The following is a 17,293-nucleotide window of genomic DNA, read 5'->3' as shown; positions in this document are numbered from 1 at the left end:
GCTCAGAGTCCCACCTTAGCCTGCCTAGTGGCTTAGATTACTCAGCACACAGTCACTACTAATTCAACAAGCAGATGGGAATAGAGGTATCTTGGTTAAGCTTGCTGTTGCTGTGATAGACCAGTACAACCAATGGGGAGTACAGAGCTTATTTCACGGTACAGCTTATAGTCCATCATCCTGGGAAGCCAGTGTAGGGATTCAAGGCATGAACCTGGAAGTAGGAACTGATGCAGAGGCCATGGAGGGGCACTGTTTACTGGCTTGTTCCATTTGCTCTTAAATACACCAGGACTACTTGCCTAGGGTTGGCACCACCAACAAAGGAGTAGCCCCCCTCCCCCACATCAATTACTAAGAAAATTCTCTACAGGCTTGCTTATAGGCCAATCCTAAGGTCTTTTCTCAATTAAGAGCTCACCTTTAGCTGGGTGGTGGTGGTGCACACCTTTAATTCCAGGCAGAGGCAGGCAGATCTCTGTGAGTTCAAGGCCAGCCCTGTCTACATAGCCAAAGATAGACAGAGAAACCTTGTCTAGGAAAAAAAAAGGGTGGGGTGAGGGTAGAAGATAAGACATCATACTGACAACTTTTCATTTGTGTGGCCATCTACCTGACAAGCAATTTAAGGGGGGAGAGGTCTGCTTCAGTACAGTTTCAGTTTTAGCCCATCCTGGTAGGGAAAATATGATGGAGTTCATGGAGGCAGATATATGAGGCTTGAGTACCTTACAACTCTTTGTACAAGAAAACAGAGAACCTGTGCCAGAAGTGAGGGTTGGCCCCTAAAGACTTGCTCCCCAGTGACCGCATCTACTACCCATGCATCCAAAACCAGGATTCCCCAGTCTTCCAAAAGAACAACACCAGATCAGATTAAGTATTTAAATATACAGGCCTGCGTGTGTCATTTCACATTCAGATCATAATGTTCTATCTCATAGCCATCTCAACACAAAATACACTTAGTCCCAGTTCCAACGTCCCTGTAATGCTAACAGTCCCAATACTGTTCAAAAGCCCAAAGTCTTCTTCTGAGGGTCTGAGAACATAGCTGAGTTGGAGGAGTGTGAGCCTTGTATGCATGACTAGGTTCAATTTCTAATACTATAAAATGAACACATAAAACCACAGCCTTGTCCGGGACGCAAGGAAAACTCATAGCTATGATCTGCTATAAAATAAAAGAGAAAGTAACATGCTTCCAACCAATGACTTAGACATTTCCATTCCAAAAGGAAGAAACAGGAAAGTGACAAGGAAAGACTGGATCAAGTAGAAATTCATCGGGCAAACAACCGGCAACTCCATGTCCAGCACTCATGTCAAATGGTAACATCATGTGGGCACCAAGAGCCTTGAGAAGCTATTGCCTCTTTTGCCCTTCATGTGCAGCCCGTGTGGGTTTTCTTGTGCTAGCGCCACTCTGAACAGGCAGTTTTTCTTGGCATTTGTTCCACAGCCCTTGCATATCCAATATCCTGGGGTCTCTATGACAACACACTTCATATGTGGACGACTCAGGGCCATCCTGTAAGGGGTTTTAGTCATACTACACACTGCCTGGCCTCATCAACTTTTGTCGGTAAGTGAAAGCATCTATGACCCAGTGCCTACAAAATCAGCACAAATTGATGGCACAAGGTTTGGCTGTAACAGCTGGATCCCCTTCAGCTCAGCTACAGTAGCCTAGCTGAACCTAAGAAAGTATGTCCTTTGGTGGTCCTGGTAGAAAAGCGAACAACCCATGTTGAAATGCACTCTGTTCAGCCACTCCCCACTTCTCTCAAAATGAAAGTTTTTCAAATAGGTTTGCATTTTGACTCCCTAGTGCGGAGCCTTCGGTGGAGAGGGTCTTGCCCCCAAGGACCCTTTCCTTGTAACTGTACTAATCTCCTGAACAATTACAGCTTCTTTGTTGGCACCTACCTTTCTATGACTGTTAATGTGCCAACTTCTTTCCTTCCCAAACTACAAGTTTTCATATCTTCTTGCTCCACCTTTTATTTTGAATTCCCTCTGTAATTTTACTACAAACAGCCAACAACAACCATGCTCCAGCCTCAACGTTATTCTGTCTTGATATTTCTTCTACCAAATTAATTAGCCTGTGACTTTCAAATTTAGCCTCAGATTTTCAGAACACAGACGTAGCCTGCTTCTTTGCTAGAATACAGTATCAATGGCCTCCATCCCAATTTCCTAGAGTCCTTGTTCCCTTCTGAACCCTTTCATGAACATAATTTTATTGGCCACATTTCTTTCCCCATTTTCCCTCTTCTGACCCCTGATCGCAACCACTGTGGGACTCTGCTGGTTTAGGTAGAAGTCTGGCTTCTCTGGATAGCCATTTTGCACTCAGTCTATGAAGAAAGGACTCTCATTTCTCAGCAGGGTCCTCACTCCACCTGATCTGGTGACCCCAGATCCTATAAGGAGAGTCACTGACCTAAAAGATAATACAGGCCCGACCCTTTCTTGGTAACAAGCACAGGTAATTCCCTGAAGTACCCCACCCCATGCTGAAATCCTAGCCTCCAGTAAATGACTCTTAATTATACCTAGGCTTATCCCCTCATATATAGGATAATTAAGTGCCTTTTTCCTTCCTGTGATAAAGGCCCCTTTTACTGAGGCGCTGTACCAATGTATGTAGATGAAGTATCCTGGCACCCTTAGCCCTAGCAAATCAGGCACATTCACTCTCACTGCCCAGGGCTTATAAATACCTTATCCACAAATAAAGTGTGGCTTGTTTTTCTCACTCCACCATGACTGTCTGAGACTCCATTTATTGGGGGTGGGGACCATTGCTCGATGCCCCGTGATTAGGAAGCAATGGCAGAACTGCCTTTGCAGTTGCTGGGGCCTGCTCAACCACTGCCGATAGCTCGATAGCTTGCTGCTGACTGCTGGGGAAGCATCTGCTGGGCCTGAGTCTCACCCTGTCTGCCAGCAGGTCTCGGGCATCTGCCTATATCCCCTGCTGTGCTGGGAATGGTAGATGAACCAAAGAGTTGTAGCATTTAGATTTTGTGGGGTTCCCAAGTCCCCACTTCCTATTGAGACCTGCAGCTTCTTTCTGAAAAGAACTGAGTGTAACACCCACTGTGGAAACTCATTTCCAATCTCCCCCTGGAGAAGCTGGGAACCTGGCTTTGTGCCCAAGCCACAAGCCTTACCCCTAAAGCTCTCTAACTGCTCCTGAGCAAGAGATGGGACCTCTGATCTCGGGGTCCATCTACTGTCCAGAAGTAAGCAGCACCCAGACCAACCTGCTAGGACCCAGACCTGCGGTGGGGCACTGGACTTTGGAGCACAAATGACCCCCATTAAACTCTGCTTATAGCAATCAAGGGCTTCTCAATTCCACCGCTCCACACCCTTCCACATTCTTCCTGCTTACCAGCTCAAAAAACTACAGACTACACAGTCAGGGTTATCAGAGCAATAGCTCCACTTTGCAGCTCCAAATTTCTGGGGCTTTGCATCACTGTGACCAAATATTGAACACAAAGCGTGATTTTATCTCACAGTTTCAGTTCATCATGACATGAAGGCATGATCAAATCATGGCAATGGCAGTGTGCAGCTGGGGCTCCCCACATCACGGTGGACCAAGAGACAGAGAGCTCATTGCCAGTGACCCAACTTTATCAACCATAATTCCCACCCATGGGTTCCAAACCTCCTAAAATAATGCCACCAGCTAGGAACCAAAGTTCAAATACCTGATCCCATGAGGGGAACATTTAGACTATAGCAGGAGTTACAGGCATTAAAGATAATACTGTGAACATTCTTGACATTTTAAGAGTCTTTATTGATTCCATGGCACAGGCAAAAGACAATTAAGACACAAGTTCCTGCACCCACCTTTGTTTCCTTGAGATTGCCAGCACTTGTCATCCTCCAGCAAATGAACTTAAGCTCTTATGAGGTGACAAAGAAAGGCAAACTACCTATGGAAACCAGGCAGCGGCAAGAGAAAAACCACAGCATTAACAGTTGATTGGACCAGCTAAATAGAGAAGCTGCAGCAATCTCTTGAACCCAAAAACAATAATGATCACAGTGGTGCCCCCTTTGTCTGTACCAGGAATTGTGGGCTAGTGAGATTGCTTAGTGGGTAGAGCCTGATGCCTGACTTGATTCCAAGGACCCACATGGTAAAAGATTATTCTTCCAAGTTGTACTCTGACCGCAATACACACTTGCACATACTCCCACAAGTTGTACTCTGTACCACCCACACACACTGAAAATAAATATAATTTTAAAATAACTTAATTGCTTAATCTGTTTCTAAAGTTTCAAATACAGAAATTAAACAATTACTATATATGTGAAATTAAATGTCTTTAGTATGTGTGTACCAACATACAGTTTGATTAGTAAATGTATTTTTTGTTTCTGTTTAAAAAAAAGAACTGGAGGCTGGAAGATAACTTGGTGGATAAGAGTGCTGCTGCTCAAGTATGGGGATGTGACTTCGAACCCCCAACACCCATGTAAAAAAGGTAAGTGTGGCCGTGTATTCTGGTAGTAGTGCTTTAGAAAGCTGAGACAGAGGATTGTTAAAGTTTGCTGGCTACAAGCCAAGTTTCAGGTTCAGTAAAGAGACACTGTCTCAAGGGAAGAAAGGAGAGAATAATGGAGGACACCTGATATCTCCTGGCCTCCATGCACGTGTGCACTGTAACATGTATTCACACACACACACACACACACACACACACACAGAATAAATAAATATAAATGGAATCTCATCACACATGACTTTTGAGGCTGGCTTCTTTCATCATGCATAATGCCTTGGATATTTTTTTTATTTTTTAATTTTGAGACAGAGTTTCTCTGTGTAGTCCTGGCTGTCCTGGAACTCACTCTGTATAGCAGGCTGGCCTCGAACTTAAGAGATCCACCTGCTTCTGCCTCCTGAGTGCTGGGATTAAAGGCTTGCACCACCACTGCCCAGACTTATTCCATTTTTTGTATGTTATGAACAGTAGTAGTTCCATTACTACAAAATAAGGTGCAAGTCACACATTTGCTATGGTTTCAATGAGACTGGAAAGAAGGCAAGTACTTGAAACTTAAGCCTGGATCCACCAGTACCTGGAAGATGGGCCTAAGCAAAGCTATGTCAAGCTATGGGGCACTGCCTTCCCGGATGGACTGGTATTATTACTGTGAAAGCAGGCTTGCTATAACAAAGTGTTTGGTCAACATCTTTCTCCTCTTGCTCAAGAAGGTTCTCTTATTTTTATCTTGACACTTTTACCTTGAAATTTTCAGCTCCCAGAACCATAAACTAATTGATTTTTTTTACATGTTTAATTTTTTTCCATTCTGGCCAGGCAGTGGTGGTGGCACACACCTTTAATCCTAGAACTAGGGAGGCCGAGGCAGGTGGATCTCTGGGCTTGAGTTCAAGGCCAGCTTGATCTATAGATTGAGTTCTATAGCCAGGGCTACACAGAGAAAAGCCCATCTCAAACAAAACAAAACAAAACAATTTGAGACAGAGCATCATTGTGTAGCTCTGTATGGAGCTGAAACTCACAGTAATCCCCACCAGCCCCTGCCTCTCATGTCTGGACTCTGTATCCCACCTTATGTTTTTAGGTTCAGGAGACTGCTGCAGCTTCTCTATTTAGCTGGTCCAAGCAACTATCAATTCTAAGTGGTTTTTCTCTTGCTGCTGCCTGATTTCCCTATAGTTTGCCTTTGTCACCTCATCGGAGCTTAAGTTCCTTTGCTGGAGGATGACAGGTGTTGGCAGCTTCAAGAAAACAAAGGTGGAGACTTGATACCCTATGAGCATATACAGGGGGAGGAGGTCCCCCTCAGTCACAGTCATAGGGGAGGGGAGTAAGGGGAAAATGGGAGGGAGGGAGGAATGGGAGGATACAAGGGATGGGATAACAATTGAGATTAATATGAATAAATTAATAAAATATATTAAAAACAAAGAAAAGGTGGGTACAATAAAGCAAATCACAGCTACTCAGGAGGCTGAGGGAGGAGAATAGTGGGAGACTAGCCTGGCAATTTAGTGAGACCCTCATATGAAAAAGAAAGGAAGAAAGGGGGGGGGAGGAAAGAGTAAGGGAGGGAGGGAGGGAGGGAGGAAATGAGAGAGGGAGGAGGCATAGTGGGAGGGAGAGCAATTTCAGCCTCTGTTGGTGGGCAGAACAGCAAACCACAAGCCTTGGCTGAGGGCCAGGGAGAAGCCTCTCTACGCTCTTTACATCTACCTTCTTGCCTCTGAGATGGGAAGATCTCAGGGCCCTAGCTCTTCTTATTCCCCTGCAAGCATCTCTACAAAGTCAAGGTCCTTTAGAGATTTTGCCTTCTCAACATCATCTTGAGGCACTGAGGTTCTTATGCAGCGCTTGAGGAACAAACCAATCCTGTGCCAGATTTTCCTGAAAGCTCTCAGAGCCTATTGCCTTACTTGTACCCAACAGTTCATTAAATCCAGTGCACTTCTGCTAACCAGAGGTACAAGCTGGAATTAGGAATGGACAAACAATGGGATATACAAATACCAACCTTTGAGGTGGGGTGGCATATACCTGTAATATCCATACTCAGTAGGCTAGGGTAGAAAGATACCAAGTTCAAGGCCAGACTGGGATACATAACCAACATTTTTTTTTTTTTTTTTTTGAGACAGGGTTTCTCTGTAGACTTGGCTCTCCTGGATTTGCTTTGTAGACCAGGCTGGCCTTGAACTCACATGATCCGCTTGCCTCTGCCTCCCAAGTGCTGGGATTTAAAGGTGCGCACCACCTACTACCTTTTAGCCAGATTTAAAAACATATTATTTTTAAACCCAGAATTTAAGGGACATATCTTGTTCCTAGAAGCAATGAATGATTAAACAAAAATCCTAGTGTCCCTACTAAGTTATCAGTCATGGGAGCTCCAGGAGTCCCCCAAACAAGATAGGCTCCTGCCGTTCTTTTTGATTACCCACCAGAACTATATAAAAAGACACTATTGCTGAAGACACAACACACCTTTGTTGCATGATATAGAGGAATCAACCTGGAATGAGGTGGAAGCTTCTTCATGCTGACTAACTTTCATAATCCCAGAAGGCACCATGCAGGGCACTCAGGGAGAACGAACACCAACAGTCTCACCACCTGTAACTCTGTGAACTAGAAGGCCAGTCTGCAAAGCAAGAGGGGCCTACATGTGCAATAGTGGCATTACTGTTAAAGGTAAACCAAGTGCTCTCTGATTTGGTAGCCTGTGCCACAGGAGAGAATTGATGCCTGGTTTTGTAAATCCTGTCAAAAAACCCAGAGTGGAGATCTGCTTATTGTTTTCTTGCTAAACTGACAAAGCATCAAACTCCCGGAGAATAAGTAACAGATGACTTTTATACCATTCTCTTTGAGGATCTGGGAACCTGGCAGAAGCAGGAACAGAATCTAAGAGCCAGAAGAGGGAGAGAAGGGTACAGTCTCACCACAACCTCAAACCAAGCAGCTGAGGATGCCTACACTGAGTGTGAAAAAGAGCAGGCCTGTTAGCAGGTACAGATGGAAAAATGGCTCAGGGGACCAGACCCTCCACTGATGAACTGCTTGTTACTGACAGATTCAGGGAGGGAGGGACTCGTTGCCTTCAGTTGTGTATCTACTGGTGATCCTACCAGGCTCTAAGAATAGTTCCAAGACAACCCTCACACAGATGGCTCTTGTTAAATTTGGTGGGACACAAAACCAAACCAAAATTCAAGAATCCATGAAACGAACTGGGAGGGATGAGAAAGGGTGTCAGGGACAGGAGGAGGACAATAGAGGGCATGGGGGAGGCAATACATTATATATATTTGTGTATGTTCTGGCTATGTTGCCCAGGTTAGCTTCTAACTCTTAGGTTCAAAGGATCCTCCTGCCTCAGCCTTCTACGTTGTTGGGACTATTGGATGGCATTAATTTATCTTTCTAATTAAACATCTAAGAGTTCTCTGTTAAGTCTACACATTTACTGATTATCCTGTTTTCAACTACTCCCTTGAATGTTAAGGTCTAAAAATAATAACAACCCAATATATAACGAGTATGTTATGAGTAAGAATCAAAGGATATTGACAAGAATGGGTAAATATAATTATGCTGTGTAAAAGAAGACAATATATACTTTATTATCTTATTCATATGAAATTCTTATAAATGCAAACAAGTGGATAGTGATAGAAAAAAAGCCTAGCTGTTGCTTGCAAACCAGGGATTAGGTAAAGTAGGTTGTAACGGGCACAGGAAAACTTTTGTGGGTAATAAAAACGTTCATTATCTTGATTATGGTGACTGTTTCACAAGTACATGCATGTGTGAAAGCTCATTAAATGGCTACAAATATGCAGTTAATTTTATGTCAACTATTCCTCAATGAAACATTAAAAGAACAATAATTGGGAAAATAATTCCAACATTTTTAAATGGTTGATATTTCCAAGTACAGAGATTAAAAAAAAAATAAGCAAGAGAGAAGAGATACCAACAGGAAATTCACTGGAGTTTTTGGAGTTTGTAAATTTTTGCAATAAAAAATACTTTTCTAAAAATATTAAGACTATCATCCATCCTCCCATAATTCACAATATAACTAAAGAAATAATTTAATTTCAAGGCCAAATGTGGTGATGCACATTCTTATATCTCCAGCACCTGGTGGCTGAAGCAGGAAGACCACAAGTTTGAAATCCAGCCCCCGGCACATCAATCAATCAAATACAACATATAGGTTTAAACACAAGCAACTACAAGTTGAGGCATAGAGCTCGGTGTGTCTGAGTGCTGACAGATACTGATGAATGGAATCATCAAAGCCAGGGACAACTTTGCATGCCATCCTAGAGGAAATGGAGACAGACCAGCCTGGAGGGGATGGAGGTCAATGCGGTTGTGTGTAAATTTGTTATGGTATGCAGAGAATGGAAACAGAAGTTCAGGGCTGGAGAGATGGCGATGGCACTCTCTGTTCTTCCAGAGGTCCTGAGTTCAATTCCCAGCAGCCACATGGTGGCTCACAACCATCTACAATCCAATCTGATGCCCTCTTCTGTCCTGCAGATGTACATGCAGGCAGAGCACTGTATACATAATAAATAAATACATTTTTTAAAAAAGAAAGAAAACAGAAGTTCAGATAAAAAACGAACTGGAGTTAAAAAAAAAAAAAGGAGGAGGTGGCAGAAAGATGGAGGTGGCTTTTCAGATTCTTGCTCTAGAGCTGACATTTCTTTTTTTTATTTTTTATTTTCTTGTTTTTTTAATTTTATTTTTATTTTTTAATTTTTATTTATTTATTTATTTTTACTATTTTTTAAATTAATTTATTCTTGTTACATCTCAATGGTTATTCCATCCCTTGTATCCTCCCATTCCTCCCTCCTTCCCATTTTCCCCTTACTCCCCTCCCCTATTAGTGTGACTGAGGGGGACCTCCTCCCCCTTTATACGCTCATAGGGTACCAAGTCTCTTCTTGGTAGCCGAGAGCTGACATTTCTAATACCAACATTAGGATCTTCTTCCACACAAGGCTCTGCTGCAGTGGGAAGAACGAAGGAAGGGGAGTGAAGGGATGTGGGCCTTGCTGGATTAAAACCATTAATGTTATTTATGTACTTATGTGCCATATTCAACTTCTACCATGTCCATGTTATACCTATATGAAATTTTTTCTTTAAATAGGATTATTTTTCTATTATTTTATTTAAATAAAAAAAACTAATAGAATTTCAGTAGTAAATGTAGGTTTTTCTTGCTTTTTAAACAGGTCTCACTGTAGTTCAGACTGACCCTGAACTTGTAATGATCTCCCTGCTGGGTACTGCATTACCAGCCAATTACACCCAGCTTCTATAATTTTAAAGTTATGCTAGAAGTCAATGATTTTACACTGTCCACTTCCTACCATTAACCCTTAGTCTCTAAGGCTCCACACTGGCAAGTGTGTGTTTTCCTACAAATGTGAGTGGTACAGAGATACCCTGAACAGTCAGATTAAGACAAGTTTCCTGCTTGTTCAGCTTTCTCAATTTTTGGCATCATTTAGAAATACTAGAAATATTCCATACCAGATAAAGGAGCAATGCAAGCCATGCAAACTTTAACAAGGAATAAACTTTCATTTAATTTTAAGGAATTTGTGTTTACAAAAGAAATGGAGATCTGGTGCCTTCTTGTGGTGGGCAGGCACACGCGTGGGCAGAATACTGTATAAATAATAAATAAATATTTTTTAAAAAAACGAAAAGAAGTGGAACCTTAGAATTAGTGACTAAGAGAATTCAGCAGCCTAGTAGCATACAAGCTTTTAAAAGCTCTTGGTTACTATCATTACACACACACACACACATGCATAAACATACACATATATATGTGGGAATGAAAGGTGGGGACATGGGAAGGTTTGGAGAGAGGAAAGGTAAGGGGAAATGATGTAATTGTATCTTAATTAATACATATTAAAATAAAAATTTAAAGTATGCTTAAAAATATTGGGGGAGGCAGACAGTACAGTGCAGGTGAGGAAAGAAGGCTTTGCTGCTGTACAGACCCATTTGATTTCTGCACCGGCCACTTACGTAGCTCAGATTTCTTAGCACCACACTTTGCTGCTGACATGCTTCAATGGTTGCCTGTATTGGTTGTTGTGGGAATTAAGTAAATCAGTATTGTTAAATGGCTATCTAGCACTGGTTCAGCTATTCACCTGGCTTAGCAATGGCTATCACTGTAATGCCAGTTGCATTTATATGTATAATTTCTTCTTCTTCCAACCCATCAAAACCAAGAAACACTAGTTTCTTTAGAGTTTACCAGCTGATAATTTCCTTTCTCTGTATATCCAAATTTGGACTGAAATCTGAAAATGTTTTAAAATTTAAATTTCACTGGTGCATTTGGACATACGGCATAAGTTTTAAAAAGTTGTATAATGTGCTAAATTATACATAATATCTTCTTTATTCCCAACTAAATACTGAGTATAGAACATAAAAGTAATAGGCAATATTTAAAATCAAATGAGTATACTTGTTTTTAATTTTAATTTTTTTATTCTTTGGTTTTTTCGATACAGGGTTTCTTTGTGTAGCCATGGCTGTTCTGTACTCACTTTGTAGACCAGGCTGGCCTTGAACTCACATTGATCCATCTGCCTCTGCCTTCTGAGTGCTGGGATTAAAGGCGTGCGCCACCACACCTGGCATATATTTGGGGTTTTAGTCTTGAGACTGGCTTTCATTAGTAGGCTCTTACCTCAGCCTCTCAAGTACTCTGCTTACAGGCAAGCACCACCACACCCACTTGTATGTGCATTTTTATAGAGGTTTTATCTTTATAGAGTTCAATCTGGTATGTCTCTTGTGGGCCAAAGTAGCAGACACCTACATGAGGGTTGGGACACTAAGTCTGGGAGTGAGAAATTCTATCAGACCAGTGGTGAAGCAGTGGATAAACAGTGAACAAATGTTCAAGGCCAAGACTGTAACATGTCAAATCACAGTGTTTCAAGATGTAAAGAGCAGTAGGGAAACACATTCGGATTTATAGTCCTTTTCCTTTTTCCATGTTCTATGTATGTGTGGTGTGCATGCTTTTGCATGTTTGTGTTTTGCATGTGTGTAGACATGCATGTACAGGCCTAAGATTGCAAGGTTGTTGACTAAATCCAGAACTCACCAATGCAGCTAGTCTTGCTAGCTGGCATGTACTGGAGATCCCATGTTGACTGTCTGAGGTGGAATGACAGACATGCCCACGTGCCCAGCGGGCATACCAACTCTAGTCCTATGCTTGCAGAACCAGCACTTCAACCATTGACCCACTTCCCCAGCTCCAAAGTCTCTATTCTTATTTTCAGGTATAATAAAAATCATGACAGAGTAGTTGAAAACATATTTGAGGGCCATGCAAAGTCTTTCTTATAATTCTGGGATACTGGAGTGTTGTATAGGGGGCAGAAAACATGTCTCACCTAGCCAGTTCCAAAGAAAATTTCTAACTCAGATTTTACTACCTGCAGATCCATGTTTCTGTTTTCAGGGTTTGTAAAAAAAAAAAAATCCTATGTAAATAGTTAAAAGAAGGAAGAAAAATAAAATAAAGTTTTTAAAATTTTTCTTTTGAGACAAGGGTCTTATTAAGTATATGTAGTCCAGGCTGGTCTGGAACTTGCTATGTAGATAAAGCTGTCCTTGAACTCAGAGATCCCTCTGCTTCTCCCTCTGACTCATGAGTGCTGGGTTAAAGGTGTGTGCTGAGGCAGAGGCCTTGCTGTGTTACCCTGGCTGGCGAAGCAGGTGTATGCCGGCATATCTCACTGTAAATCTTCACTACAGAAAATAATCTATATAGAGAAGAATTTGTAGTTGTCTAGTTCGATGGATTTTCATTGTAGTCAATAAGAGCACGCAGTCAAAAGTCACTGTTTAAAGAATATTTTATGGGCAATAAATACAACTAATATGTAGCTAACAGGTACAGCTTGTGAGTTACTAAGATTTAGCCTTCACTTAAGAGAACTCTCACAGTATGCTCTTCTACCACGTGCCTCCTACTGTGTCCATAAAGCTACTGACTGGCAACAACAGACTTCCACAGGTCTGTTTCTGAAAATCTCCTTAGAGCAGCTTTATTTGTACCCTTACGGAGCTCCTCCAATCTGCCATCTCTGTCCAGCGAGACACACCTAGCTGCCACATTTGCCTAATCCACAGCTGCCATAAGCTGATTTGAGGAGAAGATTTAGAGCAATTATTTAATGAAAATGTTTATATGAACTTAATATTTAAATCAAGAAATTAATGTAGCATGTATATCTGATTAAGAAAATGCAATGAAGAGTTAAGTTCTGTAACAATCCTATAAAATAATTACTTTTTTATTTACACTGTATAGCCCAGTCTGGCTTCAAACTCATTATCCTCCTGCCTGAGCCTGGGATTACAGGCTTATGCCACTATAGCTGGAGAGAGAGAGAGAGAGAGAGAGAGAGAGAGAGAGAGAGAGAGAGAGAGAGAGAGAGAGAGAGAATATATGTGTGTGTGTTTAATAATCCATCTACCAAGCACTGTGGACCAAGTACATTAGGACTTAGGAAAATGACGGGGAGCACAAGTAAGAGGACACCACCTCCGGATCAGATCATGTGGCCCGCGGCAAGAACTGTCACTGGCCTGGAATGGGTATCCCATAGGGGGAGGAGATGAAATTGATAGCACTTTGATAACCAGTCTCCCTCTACCTTCCTCCTTCACCTCTTCCTTACCACATGCCTTGTAACTGGCCTCAAGTTTTGTTTCTCAAGAGTGTTTAACTCTCTCCTGCTACCTTCAAATTGTTCCTATTGCTGGTAATTTTCTCTGACCTCTCCTCAACAATCAGCTGGATCTCTTACTCCAACATTTATCTAGGATGCCCTCTGGGCCATTTAGTATTCCTCCAACATCAGTTACCCAAACCTGTTCCTTTTTCTCAACGAACCACTAAACAGAGCGTAAAAATAGGTATTCATAGTCTTCCCAGCCGCCTTGTGAAGTAGGCATTGGATTTACCAATGAGAGAAACTAAACCACTTGCCGAAAGTCACTCAGGTACTAATTATTACAAATTGTCACTACTACTAATTAGTAGTAATTAGTAGGTCTGGAATTCACAGCCAGAACCCTGACTCTGGAGCCATTTTACTGCCTTTGGTAAAATGGACACCTATGGAACATTTCGAGGGAAGTCCAACATCTGGCCTCAAGTTTGGTGAAGGGAAAAGGCAGAGAGCATACCTAGTAACCGAACTGCTTGCTAAGCAGCTTAGGACCCTGAGATACCAATGACCTGACAAAGTCTCTGTCCTGAGGCTGCTTATCATCAGTCTGGTGGGAGGCGGGCAGAGGGCAACACAGGTGTGGTAGTGCTACCTCTACAGGCATAGTGCCAAGAAAACAGTGCAGGGAAAGTGACGAAAGGCAGATGTTACGGAAACCCGACCTTCTGCTTACCTTATGAAACTCAAGCAGATCTGCTTCACTGCCCTCTAGTACCTCCTGCAGCAATAACTACTATACTTATTTAATTTATATATAGTTGTATGAAAATGTCCTTGTGTAAGCCAACAGCAGGTACAATCTACTCACATTAATGATAATAAAATAGAGTTACAGTTATTTTACTTAAAAATTAGTTTGGATTAGCTCTATTTTCATATTTCTACTTTATCTCAAATTATTTTTATAGTTCAAATATGTATATCAATAATGTATTTAAAAAGTGCTCTTCTAGCTGGGTGCTCTGGTGCACACCTTTAACCCCAGCACTCGTGAGGCAGAGGCAGATTATCTCTGTGAGTTCAAGGCCAGCCTGGTCTACAAAGCAAGTCCAGGACAGCCAAGGCTACATAGAGAAACCCTATCTTGAAAAACAAAACAAAACAAACAAACAAAAATTGATCTTATAAGAGTGTCTGGTACTATATATTTTTCTTGCTACACCGATGCATAGGGAAAAAGAAAGGGTGGGGCATCTTACATAAGTGGCCAGGGTTTGAAGTAATAAAACAAAACAAACCAGCTGGCATGTTTACTAGCACATATTCACCCAGTAGGTTTCACTGGGTCAGTCTGTCTTTCTTTTAACATAAGAGAGAAAGGGGCTAAAACTCACTACATTTCAAGTAATGTGTCCAGGTCGGGAGAGAAATAAACTTTCAGTAACAAGTAAAATAAATTTGCTTCTTTTCTTCTAACTTAACCTTACAGTAAAGACATTTTAGATAATACATTTCCAGTAGTTGTTCACTTGTCAAATATTAGTTTATTCAAGTGGATACCTTCTGGGATGTTATGGAAAACACCTAATTAAAGAGCCTTATTAAACTCAAGTTAACTTATTTCTGTTGTTCCTTTTTCAAAGCAATTTTATTGAAGAAAATATACTAAGCCTAATAATGTCACATTATTAATAAACCTGGGTTCCATGAAAATTTTTATGGCTTTCTAGGTAGCTGTTAGTAGACTAAATGATTTTATTACTCTGTTCTAAACCCTCTTCCCAAAAAAGCAAATTTCTCCAAATAATGAGACTAGTAAATGTGAAATAATCAAATAAAGGTAAAGAAAAAAAATTGGGACAAAGGAGTGAGAAATGAGATACTTCACTTGCATTTTGTGATATTACTGAAGACAGGAGACTAAGCGCTAAAGGAATTGACAATATCAGCAAATGAGAAAGGCAACTTCAAATCCACCCAGGCCTGGGAAAGTTTAGCTCTTCTGACCTGAAGCCATAGAGAATCAGGTTCAAGTTCAAGGTAGCTTAAACTAACTCTCACAGCTTACTGCTACACAGCAAAACAAAGTAACCTATAAGGAATTTGCATAAAATATCTTCTTTACTGTCTCCTGATATTCTTCATTACAAGGATGAGAATAAATTGAACATTTCTCTTAATACTCAAATAAATGAAACATGTCTCTATATCAACACATCTCTCCATCTCAACTTAAAGTTCCCTAACGCTTGAGATAGTAACAGCTGCTTGTCACAAGGAAGACTTACAGAGGAATTCTGAATTTTCCTTAACTTTGCTCACATACCAAGACGTTGCTGCCGATTTACCGGTTTAAAAAAGAAGATTCAGAGTCTAACTATGTTTAACACCACAGTATTAAGTAGGACTTTAATTGCCTGTTTAAAAATCTCAAAGCACAATTCCCTGGGAAAGGATAACTGTCAACACTCAGAGGCCACAGCATAGATCAGCACACTCATCAGAGAAGTTCATGAAAGCCGACGCTACGCATCACCACAACGGCCATCTGTTGTATTTTTCTTTCATTAAAGAGTTATTAGGACATTTGTTACTGATTTACTGTGTACGTGGCAAACTGAGGCAGAATTCTGAATAACCATGAGTTCGCAAGTAAAAAGTTCACATAAATACTGAACCATGCTCCCTTTTTATATATTATATAAACGGCTAAGACTAAAAGGCCACTTATCCCTTTTTGTTCGAAGTCTTTTCTAGATAGAATCTAAGCTGCCTGAACGAAAACTGATTTTTAAATTCTGCATAAATGACTTTTACTGTGTCTTTCTTTTTGCCTGAAAACTCTTTTCATACTATGCCACCGATTCGATTTCACCTGTTGGTAATGGACACAGAAAACTCTTTGTGGGGGAAAAACAAACCGCTTCGTGGGGGCGGGGGGGGGGGGAGTGTTATCAGATATACGGGGAGTGAAACAACTGAAAAACAGCCTTTTCTCCATCGGCATCCGTAAACAATAGTTCCAAAACTAATAACCAAGTTACCACTTTCCTCGCGAAAACTAGTCTGTGGGTCCCCAAAGGTACAAGCGCTGGACTCACCTGGCTCTTGGGGATCCTGAATCCAGGCTTTTACTTGTGCTGAGCTGGGCTCAGGGCCCACTGCACCCTCCTCTGGGTCCTCCACTTTGGTCACAGTGAAGTGCGGCATTGTTCTTCCGACCCTGCTCTCAGCGTTTAAATTTCCTTCCGAGTTTCCCTGCCTCCCTCCACATTCAGACCACAGCCTAAGGAGACAGTGGCTGGGAATCGGGAAGTACTGAGCCCACGTGACCACAGCCCCAAGGGAGTGGAGCCCACGAAGACACGCCTTCCGCCGTGTTTATCATTCTCTTAAAAGGCTTAAGCACTCCACCCCTGCTTATTGTTATTAACCTGTAGAACTGCAACTGTAGGGGCTGTTTCTCCAGGCGGCAGAAAGCTGAAGCCTGCGCACAGTACATCAAGAGCTGTCCACCTCGTGTCTCCCATTTGTTTCCTTTACTTAATTTATTTCCACCTCTCTGGACTCCATCATCTTAACCACGGTCCTCATATTTCATATGAGAGGGATTAGGGGACAGTTTATTTCACTAACTACCCTCTTTAATGAAGACTGGCACTGTGTCAACTCAGAAAACAAGGGATAGGATTTCCATTGTTGCTTAAGTTCAAAGCATGTGGGAAAACCCTCCTAAGAGTGAGTCAGTGGAAGGCTTTTCTCCTCCTTCAGGTGAAACATTTATTTAGCCAATATTTAATGACACATATATATTTTATAAATAAGTTTTATATGCCCAGATGCATACAGTGACATCCAAGAAGAGAAACTAATTTTATCAAAAGCACAAGTTTGTTTAAAATAAATGTTAAAACTGTTTTAAAATGGTGTGTAAAGGACATACTGTTTTAAAGGAAAAGAACCTCCAAGAGATCCCTGATTGCGATGTTTGTAGTCCCG

At 41.4% G+C, this 17,293-nt stretch overlaps 1 protein-coding gene across 3 annotated transcripts in view; it reads right to left on the bottom strand.

Annotated features, from left to right (window-relative positions):
• Window positions 1–17,293, bottom strand: part of Slc12a6 (solute carrier family 12 member 6) — an 88,917-nt gene that overhangs the window by 55,551 nt on the left and 16,073 nt on the right. Inside the window, exon 1 of one of the 3 annotated variants that reach the window (XM_051144334.1) lies at window positions 16,396–17,080. The exons of the other annotated variants lie outside the window; for them this stretch is intronic. Coding sequence (XP_051000291.1) covers window positions 16,396–16,504 — 109 coding nt within the window. The 5' untranslated portion in view covers window positions 16,505–17,080. Of the gene's footprint in view, window positions 1–16,395; window positions 17,081–17,293 lie in introns of those variants that run through there. 3 annotated transcript variants of the gene reach the window in all.

The sequence above is a fragment of the Acomys russatus genome, chromosome 4 (assembly GCF_903995435.1).
Source record: "Acomys russatus chromosome 4, mAcoRus1.1, whole genome shotgun sequence".
In the NCBI taxonomy this organism is placed as follows: Eukaryota; Metazoa; Chordata; class Mammalia; order Rodentia; family Muridae; genus Acomys; species Acomys russatus.
The sequence above is the reverse complement of the archived record's forward strand: the minus strand, read 5'-3'. Positions and strand labels throughout refer to the sequence as shown.